At 42.3% G+C, this 21188-nt stretch overlaps 1 protein-coding gene across 2 annotated transcripts; it reads left to right on the forward strand.

The window, feature by feature from the left end:
* The first annotated feature begins 42 nt into the window (after positions 1-42).
* fbxl4 (F-box and leucine-rich repeat protein 4) lies at positions 43-15746 on the forward strand. 2 transcript variants are annotated; one of them, XM_032558986.1, is made up of 9 exons: positions 43-167; positions 2323-2960; positions 4019-4355; positions 5814-6058; positions 6184-6397; positions 9056-9127; positions 9995-10119; positions 10210-10397; positions 11346-15746. In XM_032558986.1, the coding sequence occupies exons 2-9, from the start codon at positions 2464-2466 to the stop codon at positions 11507-11509; spliced, it is 1842 nt and encodes a 613-aa protein (XP_032414877.1). In that variant the 5' UTR covers positions 43-167; positions 2323-2463; the 3' UTR covers positions 11510-15746. The 2 variants fall into 2 exon arrangements, with proteins under 2 accessions (XP_032414877.1, XP_032414876.1); XM_032558985.1 differs by lacking the exon at positions 43-167 and adding an exon at positions 289-419.
* Positions 15747-21188: the final 5442 nt, after the last annotated feature.

Raw genomic sequence — 21188 nt, forward strand, 5'->3', positions numbered from 1 at the left:
ACTTCTTTAAAACAAGTCAGATATGTAGCGTTTGATGAAACCGGTTCAAGTGATACTCGCTAGTCTTTTCGTTTTGGTTTATTTTTTCTTTAAGCAAAAGTAATTCATTGCAGCGGTGGAGATGTTACAAGGAGGAGAACGAAGCATTTCTACTGAAGTTACCACGGGTACCTAATATTTAATTATACAAATTTAAACCAAATTTAATCTGTGATTTGTTTATGGTTATATTAAAAAACACGACATTTTCTAGTTGGATTTAGTGCTCTCTTCGTGACTTAATGCGTTGTCCTGCTGGTCACTGAAGGCAACACGAGCTAAGCGACAGGAACGTATTTAGCGGACTGAAATATCCAGCTACAGCTGATGAAAAGAAGAAGATACATTCCCATGAATGGACATATCGATCTTCGTTTGCCGTAAATTGACTTCCTGTTCATTTGTTTTTGTGTGTTTTGCTGTTAAAGCTGCCAAGCGGAAGCCAGCGGTTCATGTTTGACAGCTCAGCTTGTCTGAATGTTAGCTAACCCCAGCTATTTAACATTAGCCACCTCTGACAGAAAAAACTGCTGCTTGTTTAATGTCAGCAAACAAAATTCACGTTTTAGTGTGACGTTACTGAAGTTTTACAGAAAACTGGCTGCTGGAAATATACTACTTATAGAGTGGGGATTTTCCATTTACAAAAACCAGACGAGTTATTGGGCAAGTTCCTTGTTTCATGTTTAGAAATATTCTTACCTTTTAACAACTCTAATTACATCACTGCTGTCTAATACAAGCCCTTCCCCCAAAGATTTTTTTTTTGCTTATTTTATCTTGGATTCTAAAAATATATATATATCAGAGTTTGTGTAAGGTCGAAAGTTAAACTTTAACTAAAGCTGACAGTCGCTCAGATATTCTCCCGAATAGTGGTGCTGCTGATTGACCTACATAGAAGTCAGACAGCTTGGCTGCTGATTGTACCTGTCAACAAACCTCCAACATGGTGGTCACTGATGACAGACCGACCTGCCCGTTGTAGGCTGCTCTTTAAGCAAGGACAACTTTGTATTTGTGACTGATTTAAGATAAAGTCTATATATTGCAGTTGAGTGTCTTGCAAAAGTATTTACACCGCCTAAACTTTTCCTCATTTGGTCCCAAAGTTTTATGTATTTTCACTCTAAATGGAACTCATTTTTGTTCAACAATGACTTCTTCAGATTCTCCTGGGCTGTGCAGCTCCTCCAAAGCTTCTATGGGCCTTTGGGCTATTCTCCTTGCATAGCCTGTTAGTTTAGGTAGATAAATGTTTTTATTCTTATTACTTTTCTTTAGGTTTGGACTTGTCTAGTTTTGAATGCTGCATTCTCCCCTGCTTCCCCCTTCAACTCCACTCAGTTCCTCAGCCAGTAGCAATTAGCAAACACCTGGTGGAGGATCTGAGCAAGCTACTTCTCAGTGAAAAAGTTGTTTAAGTGTTAATATATGATGTTTTGATGACTTCCTGAAGGTGGAGTTTCTGAAAGAGCAGGTGTTTCTATAGAGACAGAGGCCCAATTTCAAGGCGTTAAATTACAACATCAAATTTCTTTTACGTCATATGCGATATTTGTAGCATTTTTCTAACAACTGAAGGTAACATAGTTACTTGATTGTGCTATAAAATGGCACTCTGTGCCTGGATAACACTTGAACATTTCTGCAAATGGTCCATAATTAGCCAAACGGCTATCTTTCACCTGCTGTCCTTCGATGATCAGTAATATGTCTCGCTAAAAACAAGGTTCCACAAAAGTAGGTTAGAATAACTTTGCTATACAAATTTTGTTCAGAAGTACAATCAGTACACACAGTAAATGAAAAACGAAGAAAACTACAACACAATTATTATAAAAGTTATAAGAAATCGCTGAAACCAATCCTTCATCCAGACGGCAAATACACAAATAGTTCACATGGTTGGATTAGAAGAAGGTACTTATCATTCAAAATGTTGGCAAATCTGATGTGTTATCAACAAATTTTTTATTTGCTTTTTAAATGGATTTATCAGATCACTGGATTTTATTTTGGTGTATCAAACTAAAAGGGGGTTGAATACAAATAAACCCCCACAGATTTTCCAGTTGTTTCAAGTTTTCACAACTTTCCCTGTAAAAGGCATTGAAGCATGTAGCTGTAACCTGACACATGGGGAAAAAGTTGAGTGTAAATACTTTTACAAGGCACTTTATGTATTTAGTGTGATTGACAGCTGTTGTACTCTGTGCTGTGTCAGATTTAATGTTTCCTCGTCCCACTCATGGATGTGTTTGTCTCTGCCTAACCCCACAGGTCATGCATGCAGCCGGGCCGCTAGCTTGCGTTTTGTCCGTCCCCTGCCCTCGAGACAATGCGCTACCCGTAGCCAGAGGCTCTTCCTTCGTCTAGCCTCCGTCTTTCCCCCCTCTGCCCCCGCCGCTCCCAGAGTTCCCTATGTTAACCCTCTTGAGCATGTTTTACTATATATGTCTGCGGCGGCGCTCCAGGAGCGGGACTCGAGGCGAGGCACTGACCAGCCGGCGTGCCGTGGAGTCGGGCCAGCGGGCGGTGCTGCCGGTCAGTGTGGTGGTGGAGCAGTACGCCATGGAGGTTCTGGACTTCAGCTCCCACTATGGCAGTGAGAACAGCATGTCCTACACCATGTGGAACCTGGCCGGGATCCCCAACGTTTACCCCAGCTCGGGGGACTTCACGCAGACGGCCGTGTTCAGAGCCTACGGGAAGTGGTGGGAACAGTGCGCCAGCACTCCCTTAGCGTTCCGCCGGACCCCCGACGGCTTCTACAGTCAGGATTACATCGAGCTGGGCTTTGAGAAGCCCGTCTACCCCACGGCGGTGGAGGTGTTTGAGACTTATTATCCTGGAGCCATCGTCCAAATCCTGGCCTGCTCCCACAACCCGTTCTCCCAACGCCCGCCTACTGATGTCAGGTAACAGCCCCCCCAGTGATGACATCCTGAAGCAACTTCCATCAGCAATAACTAGAACAGGGTTCCTGCACTAGCATGGCAAACGTTGGCCATTGTGGATAGGGGAGGAAAAAAAGAGGAGTAAATTTCAACCAAAAAGCTTCAACATTTTCTGGAAAACAAACAAACAAAAAAAAAAACAAGGAATTTTTCTGAGTTTGAAATGTGAGAAATTTTCTAGAAAAAACGGACATTTTGAGATTAATTTCAGAAATATTCAAGAAAAAACATGGAAATTTCAGAGTTTTTCGAACATTTTCAACTTTTGAAAAGTTGCGAAAGTTGAACTTTTTTGACATTTGAAACAAAAAAAAAAATCCTTGTTTTTTATTGAACATTTCTCAGATTATAGTAGAAATTTCTGAGTCAGAAATGTTCTAGAAAAAGCAAGAAAATTTCAAAGTTTGAAAAGCGGAACATTTCCTAGGAGAACAAACTCAGAAATTTTGAGATTAATCCCAGACATTTTCTAGAAAAAACATAATGTAACTTAGTTACTTTCCAAATCAAGTAATCGGTAATCTAACTCAGTCACTTTTTCAAGGAGTAATCAGTAATCCGATTAAAGTTACTTTTTCAAAGTAATTATGCCAACACTGTTGACAGTTACATAATAATGCAAGTTTTCTCTCTCAGAGAGAAATAAACGTAAGTTTGTAAAGAACAATTAACACTTGAACTTGAAAAAACTTTTAATATTCAAAATAAAACATGACAACAAAAATCAATAAACAAGAGGAAAAAACCCCCACAAACGAAACCATAATTTTGGATTATGGATTATGGATTATGATTTTACTTTAAACAAAATTGGCCTTCAAAGAAGGATTAATGATCAGCCTGCAAATTATTGAGCTAATTTTAATTTATCTTTCAATTAATTGATTAATTAATTGATACATTCAGTAAGCAGAAGCAGCAAACCAACTTCTCATGCTAACATCCTTTAACACGCAATCATTAACCCTAATCAACCCGTAAAACCTTGTGCGATGCTAAGTGTGCTGTCTGTTGTCCAGGTGGGAGGTGTTGTGGTCAGGAAAGCCCACCAAAGCGCTGACCCCACAGTCTCGACGGTTCTCCCCGAAAATCAAGCACATCAACTTCCCCACCAATCTGCTCCGCCTGGAGGTCAACAGCTCCCTGCTGGAGTACTACACCGAGCTGGACGCCGTCATCCTCCGCGGGGTGAAGGAGAGGCCCATGCTCGCACTTTATAAGATGCCTCTTATCGACATAAGCGACTTGAGCGACAGCGAGGACGAGATGCCTGACGGCGGCGGTCCTTTCAGACCAGGAGGAGACGGCAAGCAGCAGAGGACGGCCAACGGCTACTTTGACAAACTGCCATATGAGGTGACGGCGGAATAAACACACTGCAGGGCGCCGAGCAAAACACGAACGTCAAAGGAACCTTAATGTTAAAGGGGCAGCATTATGTAACATCGACTTTTTTGAGCTTTACATCATGTTACAGTGTTGTTGAAAAACAAACCAAGGAGGATGAAGCTCCTCCTCTGAGCTGCAGTTTCCAAGCCGGGCTACAGCATTCCAGCTCCTTCAGACTAGCCAGCAGCAATTAGCAAACACCCGATGTTACTGCATATTTGCTGAGCTCATTATAGGAGCCACTTCTCAGGCAACGCTGATAAAATTTTGCTAAAGGGTTAATAGGAGCCATGTTGTGATGACTTCCCGAAGATTGAGTTTCAGAAAGAGCAGGAGTTTTTAAAGAGACAGAGGCCCGATTTCAAGACATTAAATTACAAAGACAAATTTCTTTTAAGTCATGTTTTATATTTATAGCATTTTTATAACAACTGAAGGTAACATGGTTACTTGATTGTGCTACAAATTTGCACTGTGTGCCTGGAAAACACATGATGCTGTCCCTTTAATGTTCTTTGATAAAGTCACTTAGAAACTTCAACTAAAGTGTTTGATTTTCACAGCAACAGATGCAGAGTAAGGCAACTTTTCCAATTAAATCATGTTGAAATGATGAGGTTAACTGCATTCTTGTTGCTGGAGTTGCTAATTTAGAATCTCTGTTTGCAATAACACAAACACTGATCAGTTGATTTGTTTATTTATTACAAATCATACCTTGCTAACAACATTTACCAACATGTTTTCGTAACTTCATGCATCATTGGTGGAAAACACGTTGCCTGTTACGAAACACGATGGTGGCAGAATTATGGTGTGGGGATTCCCGTATCACGCTCTACTCTGTGTTGTTCTGTCAGGTGGCACAACAATAAGACACACTGAGGTTTGTGACCAAAAAGATTAAAAAGTTAAAAGTTTTCCAAATACTCTCCCATGTTCCTGCATTCCTCACAAACACATTAACGTGTTGGGGCTCCGTCCTCGTCCAAACGGGCCGACCTCGCGTCACGTTGTCTGCGGCACGCTTCAAGAAAACGCCTGTGGCGCTCGTCCCATCTGCGCTCCAAACCGCTGCCATTAAAGGCGGTCCTCACACACCGCCGCGTACCCGCCTCCGAAACACAATACAGCTATTATCCGTCAGCCGACACCGGGCCGGAACGCGGCACGTTGTTGGTCCGCCGCGACACACTCGCGCGGGGCCAATCGCTCTTTGTCTGCGAGAGAGGCAACACAAACACAGAGCGGAACATCAGAGCCGTTTAGATCTCTCCTACATAGAGAGGAAACATTAATCTACGCTACACACTTCTACTTATTATCCTTCAGCTTTTTACTGTCACTTAAAAAGAGTTTTCGCTTTTCCTCGCCTCTCCTTTCCTGACCCTTCTCTCTCTCCCCTCCTGGTCTTGCCGTCCTCAGCTCATCCAGCTGATTCTGAGCCACCTGACCCTGCCTGACCTCTGCCGTCTGGCCCAGACCTGCAAGCTGCTGCACCAGCACTGCTGCGACCCGCTGCAGTACACCCAGCTGAGCCTGCAGCCGTACTGGGCCCGGCTGAGTGACGCCTCCCTGGGACACCTGCAGAGCCGCTGCACCCTCCTCCAGAGGCTCAACCTGTCTTGGACGGGCAGCCGCGGCGCTCTCACCCTGACGGGCTTCAGCAGGTCAGACTAAAACGACCTCGGGGGGGGAAGACTCGCAAGGACGAACAGTTTTAAAGTTGGCAGAACGGCAGACAAATATCCTAAGTCCAGATTAAGAAGGTTGTTCTGTTTTTTTCCCCCTTTAGTTTCATGAAGGCCCGCGGCCTCAGCCTGGTGTGTCTGGAGTTGTCGTGTTGTCACTTCCTGAATGAGCCGTGTCTTGAGGTCATCGCCCAGGCCTGCCCCAAACTGCAGGAGCTCAACTTGTCGTCGTGCGACCGCCTCCACCCGCAGGCCTTCACGCACATCTCCAAACTCTCACTCCTCCGCAGGCTGGTGCTCTACCGCACCAAGATAGAGGTAGGTGTTGGTCACCTGTGGACTGCAACAACATGTAGAAGGCCCACTGTTCCCGAGCGTTTTTCAGAAAAACCGAGACTTAATTTGGCAAACCCTTCACTTAAGAAACCATTCAAGCATTTGCTTTCGTTTTGAGTCTTTGTGGTTTCCTTTATGTCCTCTTCACCCCCGGTAAAGATGTGTAAAAAGCCTTAGAATAAATGGAAGTTTTATTCAGTTATTCTGAAAAAAACAGTGAAACCACATTTAATTCACTTGTGGCTTAGATGTTGGCAAAGTTAATACTTTGTGCAGCCACAGTCTCTTGCCATAAGAAAGCTCTTAGTATTCTCATGTAACATTTTACAAGGTTGGGGTGTACACAGATTCACTGCCAGCAAAAAACACCCAATGTTTACTTAATATAACTTCATATTTCAGAGTTTACTTTTAGGTTCTGAAGGATTTCAGTACAGAAACAGATCCAAAGCACCACGGATCCTCCTCGGTACTTCAAGCTGACCCTTAGGAAGAGTTTTAACATACTGCTGCGTAAAAGCTGAATTTGTAGTCTCAGCAAACCAAGGCTCCTGTTAAAGCTGGAGTGTGTAAGTTTTATAAAAATTTGTTTCTTCGCATATTTTCTTTAAAACTATCACCATGTCATCAAAGTGTAATATGAGACAGATAATCTGTGAAAAGATGGATGTCCTCCACTTCCACCCCGAGCTACTATTGCTGTTTGAAGAGACTCCCGGTCAGAAACAGCCAATCAGAGCCTGGAGGGTTGTTTTAACTCCCGTCAGTCACCCTCGTGTATGCGCTGCTAAATGTGTCACTGGAGGATGAACAACTTACTATTTCAGGAAAACTGTTGATCTGCTATCGTCGGTGGTTATGCTAACTAGCCTTAGCATTCTGAGAGCGTGTTGACTTTTTGAAAAGTTTGACATGCTAGTTACTGGCCACAGTGTTAAACCTGTTAAACATTGTACTGTAATTAGTAAAATAATAAGAAAAATATGAATGTTCATTACAATGTAAGAACTGGTTGGGGTACAATCGATTATTTGTTCATGTGGTTCAATTGTTTGCTACTACTGCAGTTAAACATACATTTATCAAAAGGCTTTTAGCAAATCTTTTAGATGAAAGTAGTTCCTGTTTTTATTCCCACCTCTGCTTTCTTGTAAGTGTCTCTCACTTAACAGGTTCACCTTTAAACCTCTTGAGGTATCGCTGCCCCCTGTACGCCCCGTCAATAACAAAACACGTACAGTACAGTACGGCTTTAATAAAACCATCAGACTATTTGTCGTAAAACGATCCGGCTTCTTATCTGCTGGCTCGTGTTGCTCGCCGCGTACGCTCCGTGTCAGCTCCGGGTCCGCGGGGCGTGCGTTCAGGTGCGGGCACGTCCGAGGAGCGTTGTTTTCGTGTCGCACCTCGGCGTTTTTGGCGCGCTATAGACAGAGCGGTTTCTGCGGTGGAGCCGGGCCGTGCGCCGCAGGTTGTTTACGCCGCGGACAGACAGTGAGAGCTGTGTGTCTGCCTGACGGGGGGATGGGGGGATTCTGACATCTCAGCTGTCATTACCCTGTCAGCGCTCTAATTAAATGAGTAGCTCACCGCAGAGAGAGAGAGAGAAAGGCGTTTATAAAGATGCCAGACTGAGTTCGGCGCACGCACGCACTCACAAGAGGCTTTCACTTTCATCTCTTGACACTTTCTCCTGCCACAGATGTACACGTGTTGGCAATCGGCGTGTTGAATTTCCATATCTGGGCGCGCGCCGCAGCGCCACAGGAGAAGGCTCCGTCCTCGGCTCGCTTCGCAGTGCGTAGAACTGATCTCCTGGGCTTTATTAAATTCCTTCAGATGTTGATTGGGAAGACAGACGTTCTGTTTGAAGGAAGGTCAGATGACATGACTGACTCAGCAGAATGCAACACTGCGATTTAGATGTGATGTTTTGTCATCATTTTCACATTTAAAGGGGCAGTATCATATAAATGTATCCTTTTTTTTAAGCTTTACATCATGTTGTCATGTCATTCCCTCATCAAAAACATACCTGGAGTGTTGCCTTGATTCTTTCATGCATGTTTGAGAAATCCTTCAATCTCCATGGCAACCATTCAGCTGAGCAAAACGCCTGATTGGACCTAGCGCCGCCTGCTAGGACGAAGCTCCTCCTCTGAGCTGTGGCTGCCAAACTTCCACGTCACGGAGGGTTTGTCCCCCACTCAGCTCCTTCAGACTAGCCAGCAGCAATTAGCAAACACCTGGAGGAACTGAACATCTGCTGAGCTCATTATGGGAGCCACTTCTCAGTGCAACACTGGTAAAAACGTTGCTAAAGGGTTAATAGAGGAGCCGTGTTGTGATGACTTCCTGAAGGCGGATATCCAGAAATAGCAGGAGTTTTCAAAGAAACAGAGGCCCAATTTCAAGATGTTAAATCACAAAGTAGCATTTCTTTAAGTCATGTTTGATAAATGTAGCATTTTAATAACAATTGAAGGTAACACAGTTGCTTGATTGTGTGCTAAAATGACACTATGTGGCTGGAAAACACATAAAACCGCCTCTTAAAATTGCCTCTTACTTTTTTCTGCTTTTTCTTTTTTTGTTGTTTTATTTGTGTTTTTCCTTTCTTCCCTTATGTTCTCTCTGTAGCAAACAGCCATCCTCAGCATCCTGACCTTCTGCCCTGAGATCAGACATCTCAACCTGGGGAGTTGTGTGAGGGTAAGAAAAAAAACAAATCAAATAAAAAGCTGTAAATGTGCTTCTGAGAGCCACTTTTTTAGACCCAAAATATATTGGATTAAAGTAAAACAGAGATTCCAAGATAAGAAACCATGCTGATTTAGGTCATGAGACCTAAAATCAATTTGTAGTCTGTGGTAAAACTTGAAAAGCAGTATTCAGTCAGTTTCTATCCAATCTAACTGAATCTGAACTATTTTGCAAATAAGATTTACCAGAGTGATTAAAATATCTTCCAGGTTCAGTGTCAAATGTTCTTTGAAAAATTAAAGATCATCCAGCAGAATTTGTTAAAGCTGCAGTATGTAACTTTTATAACAAAAGGGTTTTTTCCCCCCATATTTGTTAAAACTGTCACCATGTTGTGAGAATTTCATATGAGTCAGATGAGCTACCAGTCAGAGCCAGCAGGAGGGGCTTAATGTTGTCAATAATTCTTGTATACATGCTGCTAAATGTGCTAACGGTGGAGCAACAACTTACTGTTCCAGGAAAACTATTTAACCATCGTCATAGAATGAATGCTAACCAGCTTTAGCATCTGGTTGTGGCAGGCGTTGTGTTGAACCAGCTGTAGCGTAGCAGAGAGAAATTAGGAGGCTGTGAGCAGCACGTACACACTCCTCTTGGCTTTGATTGGTTATTTCTTACTTAGTGGTGTGTTTCTGCAGTAAGTGCTGGGAGGAGGCAGAGGAGCTCCTTTTTTTTCTCACATATTTTTTCACAGTATTATTACAACATAGTAAGAGCTGATTTTTTAAAATAAAAGTTCCAAACTACAGTTTTACATTCCTACTGCACACACCTGAGGAGATGATCAGAGTCGACGTCCGTCTGTCTCTGCAGATTGAGGACTATGATGTGGTTGCCAGCATGCTGGCCACTCGTTGCCGTTCCCTGTGCTCTCTGGACCTGTGGCGCTGCAGGAACCTGACGGACCGAGGCCTGGCCGAGCTCGTTACCGGCTGCAGGTAAGCAACGCAGCACGACACCACGCTTAGAGCGCTGCGCGTACCCCGGAGCAACGGCCCCTTACAGTTTGGCGTTCTGCGGCGGCTCAGGACGTTGGAGGAGTTGGACCTGGGCTGGTGTCCCACCCTGCAGAGCAGCACCGGCTGCTTCCAACAGCTTGCCCGCAGCCTGCCCCGACTGAGGAAGCTCTTCCTCACCGCCAACCGCACCGTCTGCGACTCGGACATAGAGGAGCTGGCCGCGGGCTGCCCGGCGCTGCAGCACCTCGACATACTGGGTACGCTTTGTGTTTGGACAGCTACTAACGTTGCACATCACCCTGTTTTGATTTTATTAATTTTTTTTTAAAGTTAATTGCTTTGGGCTTGTTTCAAATGTAATGGACACGGAGACGAGAAAAGAAAGGGAGAAAAGGTCTAAAGGAAAAGAGGAGTAGAAGAGAGAAAGAAGCATAGATAGAATGTGACAGTCTGCCTCTAGACCTGCAGAAAGAGAGAAAACAAAACGGAGAAACCACAACAACAAACATACAGTATATGCATGTGTAATATAACGGTTTAACATCATTGGAAAGTACACAGTGCAAAATGTATTTAGTTAGCAGCAGCAGCCCAACTGAGAGTATCTGCACACACACACACACTAGTGGAAGGAAACCCAAACCTTTGACCCAACTCATACAGATCAAAGGCAACTCTACCAAATTCTGAGGAAAGGTATGTAAACTTCTGATTTGAAGACAATAAAAAAAAATCTCTCTCATTCTTTATTTAGCAAATAGAATTAATTTAGGTCATTCTGACTGACCTAAAACAAGAGAAGTGAGGTGCAATTTATCTCCAGACAGTGAGGTTTATTTGGGTGCATATAAACTTGTGGTTTCAAAAAAAAGGGACGTTCGCATAAAATCCCACTAAGCTAGAGATTTTTTTTTTGCAATTTCGAAAATAATTCAGTTAATTATTTTGAACATGGTCTCAAAACAACAGCATTGTTGTTTGTCGCGATAACTTCTGGGACGATTTATCGTCCAGCTAAATTTGCTATCGTGTAAGAAGTTCTAAGGCGTATGAATGCATTAAAAATGTAAGATGGAAATGTTGATGATGATAAATCCAGTTGCACATTAATCTGTGAACTAAGTAACTTCAGTTTCATTTAAAATTAGCTCATAGTTTTGGATCTCAAAGTCTTTTGCTTTATTCATTTATTTTTTCACCGTCAGGAACACGGTTGGTGAGCGCCGCGTCTCTCAAGAAGCTCCTCCAGTCGTGTCCTCGGCTTGTCCTGCTGGACGTCTCCTTCTGCTCACAGGTGGACACCCGGGCGGTCCAGGAACTCTCTAGCCTCTTCCCCGGCGTGGCCATCAAGAAAAGTTTTACTCAGTGAACCCACGCCGGCCGAGAGGCGTCACGACCGGCGAGAGGTTCGGTTCACCAGCGGGTTCTGGCTCCGCGACGGGTCCGAGTCACGCTGAACACCGGGAGGAGCTAACGTCCTCGTAGGGGTCGGACGTCGTCAGAGAGATTCTTGGGACTTTGACTGAACGGACAAGCAGCCGGCCTTCAGACTGTACGACATGACAAACCTTCTTTGTTATTTCGCGCCGCGCTCCTAATCAGGGTTGTTGAGCTCTTCTCTTAATCTGACACTCAACGTCTAGTTTTTTTTTGTTTTTTTTTTGTATCGCCAAACACCAAAAGGACGAGAAACTCGGAGCGACGAGCAGCACGAGAAAGAAGCGACATCCGTGCATCGTGCTGCTTGCTTAGGTGAACAAAACCTGTTAAAAACAACTTCTTTTGTTTCAATCACAGTAACACAACCCAGGTGTTTCTTTTTAGTGCCTTGTCAGAATGATCGGGTACAAATGTTCTCAGTTTCACAGCGTACCACTCCTGGTTGCTGCGATGGTTTTCAGAATAACCAGGAATTGTGTTTTAAGCAGTTGTTTGTTTGTAGAAAACAAACAAAAAAACTGGCATAATTTATGTTCATTTGTGAAATAAAGACAAAAATGTTGAGGTCCTCAAAAAAAGCACCTTGTTTCTTGTATTTAGAAGCAGACTTAGGCAACAGTTTGTTAGTTTATTTATTGCTTATGCCCCTTTTCTCCTTTAAAAAAAAATAAATTTATGTAATTTACTGAAAATCAACTTAGAATTTTATTATCAAGTACTTGCACTTACCTGTTCCTCATTTGGACCACAGCGAGATGTTATCGGCCTTTTAGTTAAACCCTAGCAGGAGGCAAACGAATAATAATAATAGTAATGGGGCGTGCTGTGGTGGCGCAGGGGGTTAGCACGCCTCACGTTTGGACGTGGACGTCGCGGGTTCGACTCCCGGTCCCGACGGGACGCATGTCAAAGTTGTTAAACTTTGTCAAAGTTGTCAAAGTTGTTAAACTTTGACATGCGGCAAAGGTCCCGCATGTCTTCCTCCCTCTTCTCACCCCCCCCCCTTCCTGTCTGCCTACTGTCGAAAAAATACGGGCCACTAGCGCCGCAAAAACTCTTCGGAGAAAAAAAAAAAAGTAATATTAATGATAATAACAATGATAATAATAATAAAACAGGATTGGTGTGTTTTAAGCTGAGAACATGCAGCATATGAGCGTCTTTCTGCTAACGTCCATCATAGTCGGGGTCACACTTCCTGCTTCTGTGTTGCCTCAGGCTGAAAGATTGAAATCAGAGGGAGAGAGATCGCTGCAGATTCATTTAGGATTTTATGCTGAAAAAAAGAAACAATCAGCGACCTTGTTGCTCATTGGATGAAATGCTATGGAAAAGTATTTGCCCCCTTATAGATTTCCCGTCTTTCCTTGATTTCTTTTTCTTCTTCTTCAGACCATTAGACAAACGTTAATATCAAATAACTGGAGTAAATAGAAAGCCAGTCTTATTTGTGTGAGCCTTTTCGCTGATTCCAGCAGTGATCCTTTTTTACGTCAACGTGGAGAAATTTCGGATTCTGACAAAAACAAAACCATCAAATTTTTTTGGTTTGTTTTTGAAAACATTCAGAGGTGGACTTAGTAAGATTTGGTCATGTTTTCAGGCAGAAAGACGAGTCTGTCATGTTGCAGCAAAGGTCGTCAAGGTCCTGGAGCAGCAAACAGACCCACAGCATCATACTGCTGCTACCATGTCTGACGGTTCGAAGTCAGAATATTTCCTAAATTCACTGGGATTTTATGTTACATGAGACCATGTTGTTTTGAATAGCTTCACTTAATGAATTAATGAAATTCTTATTTACAACAGTAACATTTATTTGATGATGATGGCGGGGGTTGGGGGGTAAAGTGACAGAAAAACAAAAAAAAAACAAACAAAAGAAAAGTGAACAAGTCTGCAGGGGGGCAAATACTGATAGAAAAGAACATGATCAAACTTGCTCTATGTATTTTTTTCTTTTAAAATGTAAAACTCAAGCAGAGTTGAAAAATCCACTGGCATCAATTTGAAAGTTAAACTGGTTGGAAGTAAAAGTGGTAGAGAAAGAACACAAACATAAAGCTGTTGATTTAAATGGAATCTTCTTGGTTCAACCAAACGATCAGATTTTAAAATTTTTTTTTTGCTGTTTTCCGCTACCGTTATACCATTACAATACAGATTCAGACCTTCAGGCGGGCCTTGTTTGGTGCTCCTTTTTCTACCGCGTCCTTTTCCTTCCATTAAACTTTCCGTGTACGTACGTGGATTTCAGACTCTCTGAATATTTAGCTTCTTCAGCAGGGGCGATTTCAAACCCACCCCACCCCCCCATTCAAGAATTCATCACCGATAACGTTTCCTGGTGATGTCATTAAAATGAAGGTCATGGTTGTGAAGGAGCCCTGCCCTTTTAAACCAAGGACAGTTTGTCAACGTGTATCAAACTCAGGGCTTATCCATTCTGTACATAGCAAAATGTACTTTAGCATCATATTGTTGTTGTTGTTTTTTTTTAATAATGCAAGTTACTTTACAATCAAAGGACAGCTGTACTGTAACTTACAGTAGACCGAGTCAGCTTTAACAACAACAGTCACTAATGTAACCGAGGGAGCAGAAATGTATGTTGATGTTGTTTAGAAAACTCAGCCGATTATTTATTTCAGTGACTGAAACTTTGGGAGAGTCAGCTTGAGAAGTGGTTTTATTCCCCCCACTCTTTTCTTTTCAGTAAGAAAACTTGAACTTTTCTTCGAAGGACCTGCTAGTCGTAAATATCTGTGCCTTATCGTCCCGTTTGAATGTTGCGTGGTTGAGTTTAGATTGTCGCTCTGAAGCCCCTCCAGCCAAAGGAATTCACAGTGTCCTGGGCGGGGTCCGAGCGCTCCCAGCGCCATGCATCAGCCATGAAAATTAATATGCAAAAATGACATTTATTTATACTTTCCTGTGCGGTGCGCAGTCCAGCTGAGTTCACTCTGTAAACACTGCTGGCTACATTTGTCGTTAAAGATGTGCAAAAAGCCTTCGAATAAGTTCTGCGTTGATTTGGTTGAATATTTTTTTATCTGTATCAGGTTAAAAACACGTTTTCAATTCATTGATAGACGATTGTATCCATAATACTTTGCACTCTATCAAGATCATTGTGGCTTTTGGAGGAGAAACATCGGAGATCCAACGCCGTGCTTAACTTTGGGAAGGATTTTTCAGATCTTTGTTTTATGGATTGTCTGCTGCTGTGCTGCTGAAACATCCAGAAAGTCCTTTTTTTTTTCTTGCCTCTCTCCCAGACAACTGGTTTGCATACAGATAACATCCGTATACCTGAAAATTGTACTAAAGAGTAGCACTACTACATATTTTTACTCACGTAAAAGTAAAAAAAAAAAAAAGGTAGTCGACCAAGAAATGACTTGAAAAAGACTGAAAAAAAAAATTCAAGTGATCAAAATGTTTAATATTTGAAAATGATGAAGTTAAGGTGTCAGCAGCCGGGTGTTCTCTCTGGGTACTCCGGCTTCCTTCAACAGTCTGTAAGGTTGAGTTGGTTGTTTGTCCTGTGTGCCTCTGTGTTGCCCTGGCAACCTGGCATTGACCAGTAACCACCAGAGCAAACGACCTCCACCTGCAGATCGATGCCAATAAATATGTTTTTTTTTAATCATTCCCCCATCATTGAATAAATGTACTAAAATTAAATACTGGATCTGAAAAAAAAAGTGAATTTATTTTAAGGCTTTTTACACCTGACTCCCACTTCCGGTTCCGGTGTTAAGGTTTTCCCTTCTTCTGTACCTTTAAAGTAAGCAGAAGAAGAACCAACTCAGTTCTTGTCCTGGTAAAACTTTTTGTCCAACAGTTAACGATATTTTTCCCAGGTTTATTAGGGTGGTTGGTTGAAAACCTCACATTTAACCTTTACAGGTGAAGTCAGTTATTTTGATAACTTTTTTCCCCCTTCATTTAATACCCCCCAAACTCAAGTGTATCATTTCAAGTAGATGTGAATTAAAGTATCCCTGTAAGAACACATTGGATGTCTACAGTGTACAGCTAATGACCACCATTCACCCTCTCATGTCACGTGTGATCAACATTTGCACCGTGCGTGGTGGTTGTGGAAGAAGGTTGTGTGCTTCACCGGCTCGATGGTTTGAATAAACTGGAGAGCTGTTGACTGACGCGTCGTGGCTTCCATTAATCCTCACAGTCTTTGTTTTGATCACAGATATTATGAAGAAACCAGAAAACAAAGTGGCTTCATTCCTGCAAAGATGTTTTTTTAACTTCAGAACACCAATGATGCCAAAGCAAATGTAAACGTATCTCTTCATCGTGTTGTGATCGGTAGCTCAGCTCAGGGATATTCAGGATGACTGACTGGGTAGCTGTAGCGGAATGATCCTTTTTGCCTTAACCCCTCTGCCATTTTACAGTCTATTAATACCAGAGGGAGAAGTGACATTAGCTTGTCTTCTTAACGGCCTTTTAATGAATTGTTTATGCCTGGTTTAATGATGTATATTGTGGCCCTGTAATGTGCCCTAATGACGGAGAACGAAGCGGCCTCAGCTGAAGTATTAATTTGGACTGCCTCCCCAATGATTATTCCTCAGCTCCTAACGCCGCGGCTGAGCGCGACGTGATTCATGGCGGCTTCTCGCCGTGCAGCTACGGCTTGATTTCTTGCTGTCACACTCCTCTATGAGGCTGATGTAGTACCCAGGGGATCCATAGCAATTAGTTGAGTCTTTTATTTGTGGTTGTAGAGCACTCAGATGAGAGCAGGACGCATCGGCACTGGGGACACACAGCAACTTGTAGAAGTGTTCACACCACTGGAACTTTTTCACCTTTTGTCAGAGCGCAGCTACAAATTTCACTGGGATCTTATGTGATGGACCACAATACAAAGTTAGCCATGTGATTTTTTTTTTTGTAATATTTTTTTCACATATAATAATTGGAAGGCTTCTTGTGTCCTTAATGCTGATACCCTTAAATAAAAGCTAATTCCATCTGGAAAGGTTTAGATGAAAGCATATTCATGAATATACACAAGTCAAAGACTTGTAGCTGCTCTTTAGAACTAAACATTTTGTTCAAAGTAAATCTTTAGCCAGCTAAATACTTAGCTCTAAATTAAATATTAAGTTAACTGGCCTAAATGTTTAGTTTAGAGAGCTCAACTACATAAATATTTAGCCTAAATATTTAGCTTTAAAATATATTTGTTCGCAAATTAAGTGAGCAAACAAAACACTTAGCTCCAAACTAAATATTTAGTGAGCAAAATATTTTGCTTCAAAATAAATGTTAATTTAGTCCGCTAAGTGGTTAGCTCTCAACTAAATCTTTAGTTGGCTAGATAGCTAAATATTTAGCTTCAAACTAAATGTTTAACTCCAAACTAAACATTTTACTTGACAGTGAAACCTCACTACCAAAAATGATTGAACACAAATGTATACCCCACTTGTCACATGGGGTATCATCATTGTGTCATTTTGGCCTATTTCAAGTCGCACTGATGTTTATGTTTTAATGTCACACAATGTAGAAAAGTTAAAGGGTTTACTTTTACAAATGGACTGAACTTATATAGCGCTTTTCCAGTCATTTTGACAACTCAAAGCGCTTTACACTAGAGTCACATTCACAAACACACACACATTTATACACCGATATGCAGATCGGTAGGCAATTTGGGGTTAAGTGCCTTGTCCAGAGGCACATCGACATGTGGCAGGAGGAAGCTGGAATCGAACCTACAACCTTCCGATCGCAAGACAACTACTCTACCAAAGAGCCACAGTTGAGGCACTTTAAAGTTGTAAGTGTTCCTCATTGGTGATAACAGCAGTTGGTGTGTAAACCAGGGAAGTGTTGGGGTGGCGGCACAAACTTTTGCAGCTCCTTGCGTTTTAGTTTTGTGTGTTTGGCTGTGCCTCTGGCAGCGTCCCCCGCCAGGCAGAGTGGGAGGACCGGCCTCGTCTTGCAGGATGTTGCGGTGGGACTCCTCTCCTCAGGCCTGCCTGAGGGAGGCCTCCCTGTGATACCTGTCATTATGCGGCTTGGCGTCCCTTCTCTAGTTTCCCCCAGCTCAGGCTCTAACAATGAAGACATCCCTGACAGCTCGCACTGTCGTGTCTAAAGCTTATTATTTTTTGATATGTCTGTGTTTGTTTTTTTTCTTCTTCTTTTTTTGTTTTTAAATCCAGGATATCGAGAATGTCAGAGCTCGGTTTCTCAAATCCACTTAAGCCCAGAAATCCGTGTGCAGCTTTCCTTCGCCATGACCAAGTCGGCGAGGAGAAACCGTTCTCATTTGCACGCGCCTCAGTCTGACTGTGATACTGCCGTATAATTACTGTAAACAGGCGACGGCGCGCAGAGGCTGCTCGCAGATCCCATCCGACTCTCACTGAAGAGATAAACAGTGTCGCTCAGGATCAGGATCGCTTGTCTCATAAAAGCCTGTGGAGGCTCGAAACAACGCGTCTTTGTTTGCTGCCTTCTAGAAAAAAAAAAAAGGATTTTACTGAAAGGAGAGATTTGGTCACACGGCCTCTTTAAGCAAAACAACTTGTGACCCTCAGACATCGATATTAGAAGGAATTAGTTTCTCTTTCTCAAAGATAGCTTCCTTTAGAAAATTAGCTGAAGCGTGATGTAGCGTATTCCCTCTACATTTTTGAAAAAAAAAACCCCAACATATGTATTGACTCAACATTGACATAGTTAAGAATAAAGTTTTAACAAAACACAGTGAAATGGTGTTCGTGTTTCCGGAGGTTTTTATGTGACATGAGGTCAGAGGTCGTTAGGGTCCCACACACACAGAGACCGGCAAAGTAAAGTTCACTTAAAGTAAATTTTGCTCAAATGTAAAGTACCTCGCAAAGGTTTTCACTTCACCTGATTTTTAAATATATTTTCTCACATTGAAATCACAAAATTTAGTTGTTTTTTTTTTTGTTTGTTTTTTTAACCAGAATTTTAGCTGATGGACCAACACAAAGTAATAAATAATACTCGTAAAGCGGAAGAGACATAAATATGTTGTCATTTATATTAAAAAAGTGACTTTTTGTGTTTGTGTTCACCGCCCTTTACTCTGATACCCCTAAAAATAAAATCCACTCCGACCAATTAGTGAATACCAGGACAGGAACGCCATTAGCATAGCTAGCTTACCTTAAATCTTACCTGCCGGAATGAGAGACACAAAGAAAGACATAAGACGCTTTAAATTAAAAATTTTGCATATCACCCTCAACCATTACCATTCTCACAGTAAAACATGGTGGGGGCAGCATTATAATGTGGGAATGCTTGTCATTGGGAGTTCGATCCTGCAAGACGACCTGCTGGAGGCTCAGCTTCCATCAGGACAGCAACATAGCGAAATAGGGTTTAGATACAAGCGAATTCATGAGTTAAAATGGCCCAGTCAAAGTCCAGACCTGCAATCAGTTGAGAATCTGGCAGGACTTGAATAAATGCTGTCCATCCCATTGGACTGAGTTTTTCTGTAAGAAAAAAATGGACAAACGTTTCTCTCTCTAGATGAGTGAAGCTGGTGGAATCATCCATCTAGATGGAACTGCAGAGAAAGATTTTATTAAACGGGACTGAACACAAATGCGAAAGGTGCAGGTATCTTTTTCCTTTCACGTCACAAATGACCATCTATTAAATCCTAATGAAATTCATTCAGGTTTGTGGTCATAAGTGGTGAAAAAGTTTGAGTCTCTGTAGATTTTATGTGATCAGATTTCAGCCATGCCAAACCTCCCAGGGCCCAACCTCCAGGAGGGGCCCCCACCGCGGATGGCGTGTGTGTGTGTGCGTTTGTTTCTAATACCTTGTGGGGACCATTTTCCTGACATATACTACATTGTGGGGACCCACTCCTCCTTGTGGGGACCGAAGCCTGGTCCCCACAAGGGGAAACGCCGTTTTTGGGTCAGGGGTCAAATTTAGGACTAAGGTGTGAATTGAGTTTTGGTTAGGGTTAGGATAAGGGTAAGGGTAATGTTTAGGCTGTAGAAATGAATGGAAGTCAATGGAAAGTCCCCGCAAAGATGGCTGCTCAAACGTGTGTGTGTGTGTGTGGGGGGGTGTGTGTGTGTGTGTGTGTGTAGGAGGGAACGCGGCTTGGAGACGAGTGCCTTTTCGCAAACAGGCTCAGCAATTATAGTCCGAGTAATTACGCGCTGAAGGGGGAGACACGCTTCGCCCCGCTGCTCAACAAAGTTCATGTGAAGTTATAATTAAACAATAACTCGTTTACAAATGAACGCACACGCGCATTTGTGTACTTAAGTGTGCAAAGAGTAATTAGCCGCGATGCATCTGAGTGAGAGTGAGCAGCCGCAATGTCAAACGGTGGAACCACGTTGAGGCTGTGAGGGTGAGTGTGTGTGTGTGTGTGTGTGTGTGGGTGTGTGTGCGTGGGCGCGTGTGTGTTTTGGGGTTATGTGTGTGGTGTGAAGCGTGTAAGACAGAAGCAGTACAGATTGAAGGAGTGATTGACACAGAGGCTCCGAGGTGGACATGTTGTTTGACTTTGTGCTCAAAGAGAAGAAGAAAATCTCTACATGTGAGGCCATGTTTTCATATTTATGTTGTTTAAGCGGCAAGTCATTATTTGCTCCAACATGCTGATCGGTTACACTTTCTTCTGACAACGTAGTGAAATAACGTAATAATATTCCACTTTAAAAATGACAGTTTTATGTAAAATCAACTTTTGAGAGCTTTGCATCATGTTGTAACGTTATTCTCTCATCAAAAACAAACCTGGAGTGTTGCCTTGATTCTCTCTTGGATGTTTGAGGAATCCTTTTATGTCCCATGGCAACCATTCAGCTGGGCAAAATGCCTGGGTGGACCTAGCAACGCCTTCAAGGACAAAGTTCCTGCTTGGAGCTGCAGTTACCAAGCTTTGACTCCCCAACTCAGCTCCTTCAGACTAGCCAGCAGCAATTAGCAAACACCTGTTGAAACTGTGCATCAGCTGAGCTCAATATAGGAGCTACTTGTCAGTGAAATGCTGGCAAAGGCTTACTAGAGGAGCCATGTTGTGATGACTTCCTGAAGGTGGAGCTTCGGAAAAAGCAGGAGTTTTTAAAGAGACAGAGGCCCAATTTTGAGGAGTTAAATTATGACATCAACATTCTTTTAAGTCATATTTGATGTATATAACAACTGAAGGTAGTTAATTGATTGTGCTACAAATTGGCACAAAATACATAATACTGCCTCTTTAATACATCCGTCATGTATAAAACTGAAATATATTTCGTCTAATTATATATATAAAAAAAAACAGAATATAATTTTGTTATTGTTTCGTTTCGATTCCAGTTTGCTGAGTGATTTCTGAGTGGCCCCTGTGGGCCAGCAGGGCCAAACCGGAGCCCCCACAGCGCCATCTTGCTGAATTACTAAAACATGGCACATTTTTATAGTAAGCATCAATGAATTTCAGTCAATTTGCATCATTTTCATAGAGGACATTTATAATAAAGTTGTTTTCAACCTTACGTCAAAAATAATAAATCTATATTTTCTTATGAGAAATATTTTGAACCTGGTATTTGTAAAAATAAATA

Source organism: Xiphophorus hellerii, chromosome 3 (assembly GCF_003331165.1).
Source record: "Xiphophorus hellerii strain 12219 chromosome 3, Xiphophorus_hellerii-4.1, whole genome shotgun sequence".
NCBI classification, from domain to species: domain Eukaryota; kingdom Metazoa; phylum Chordata; class Actinopteri; order Cyprinodontiformes; family Poeciliidae; genus Xiphophorus; species Xiphophorus hellerii.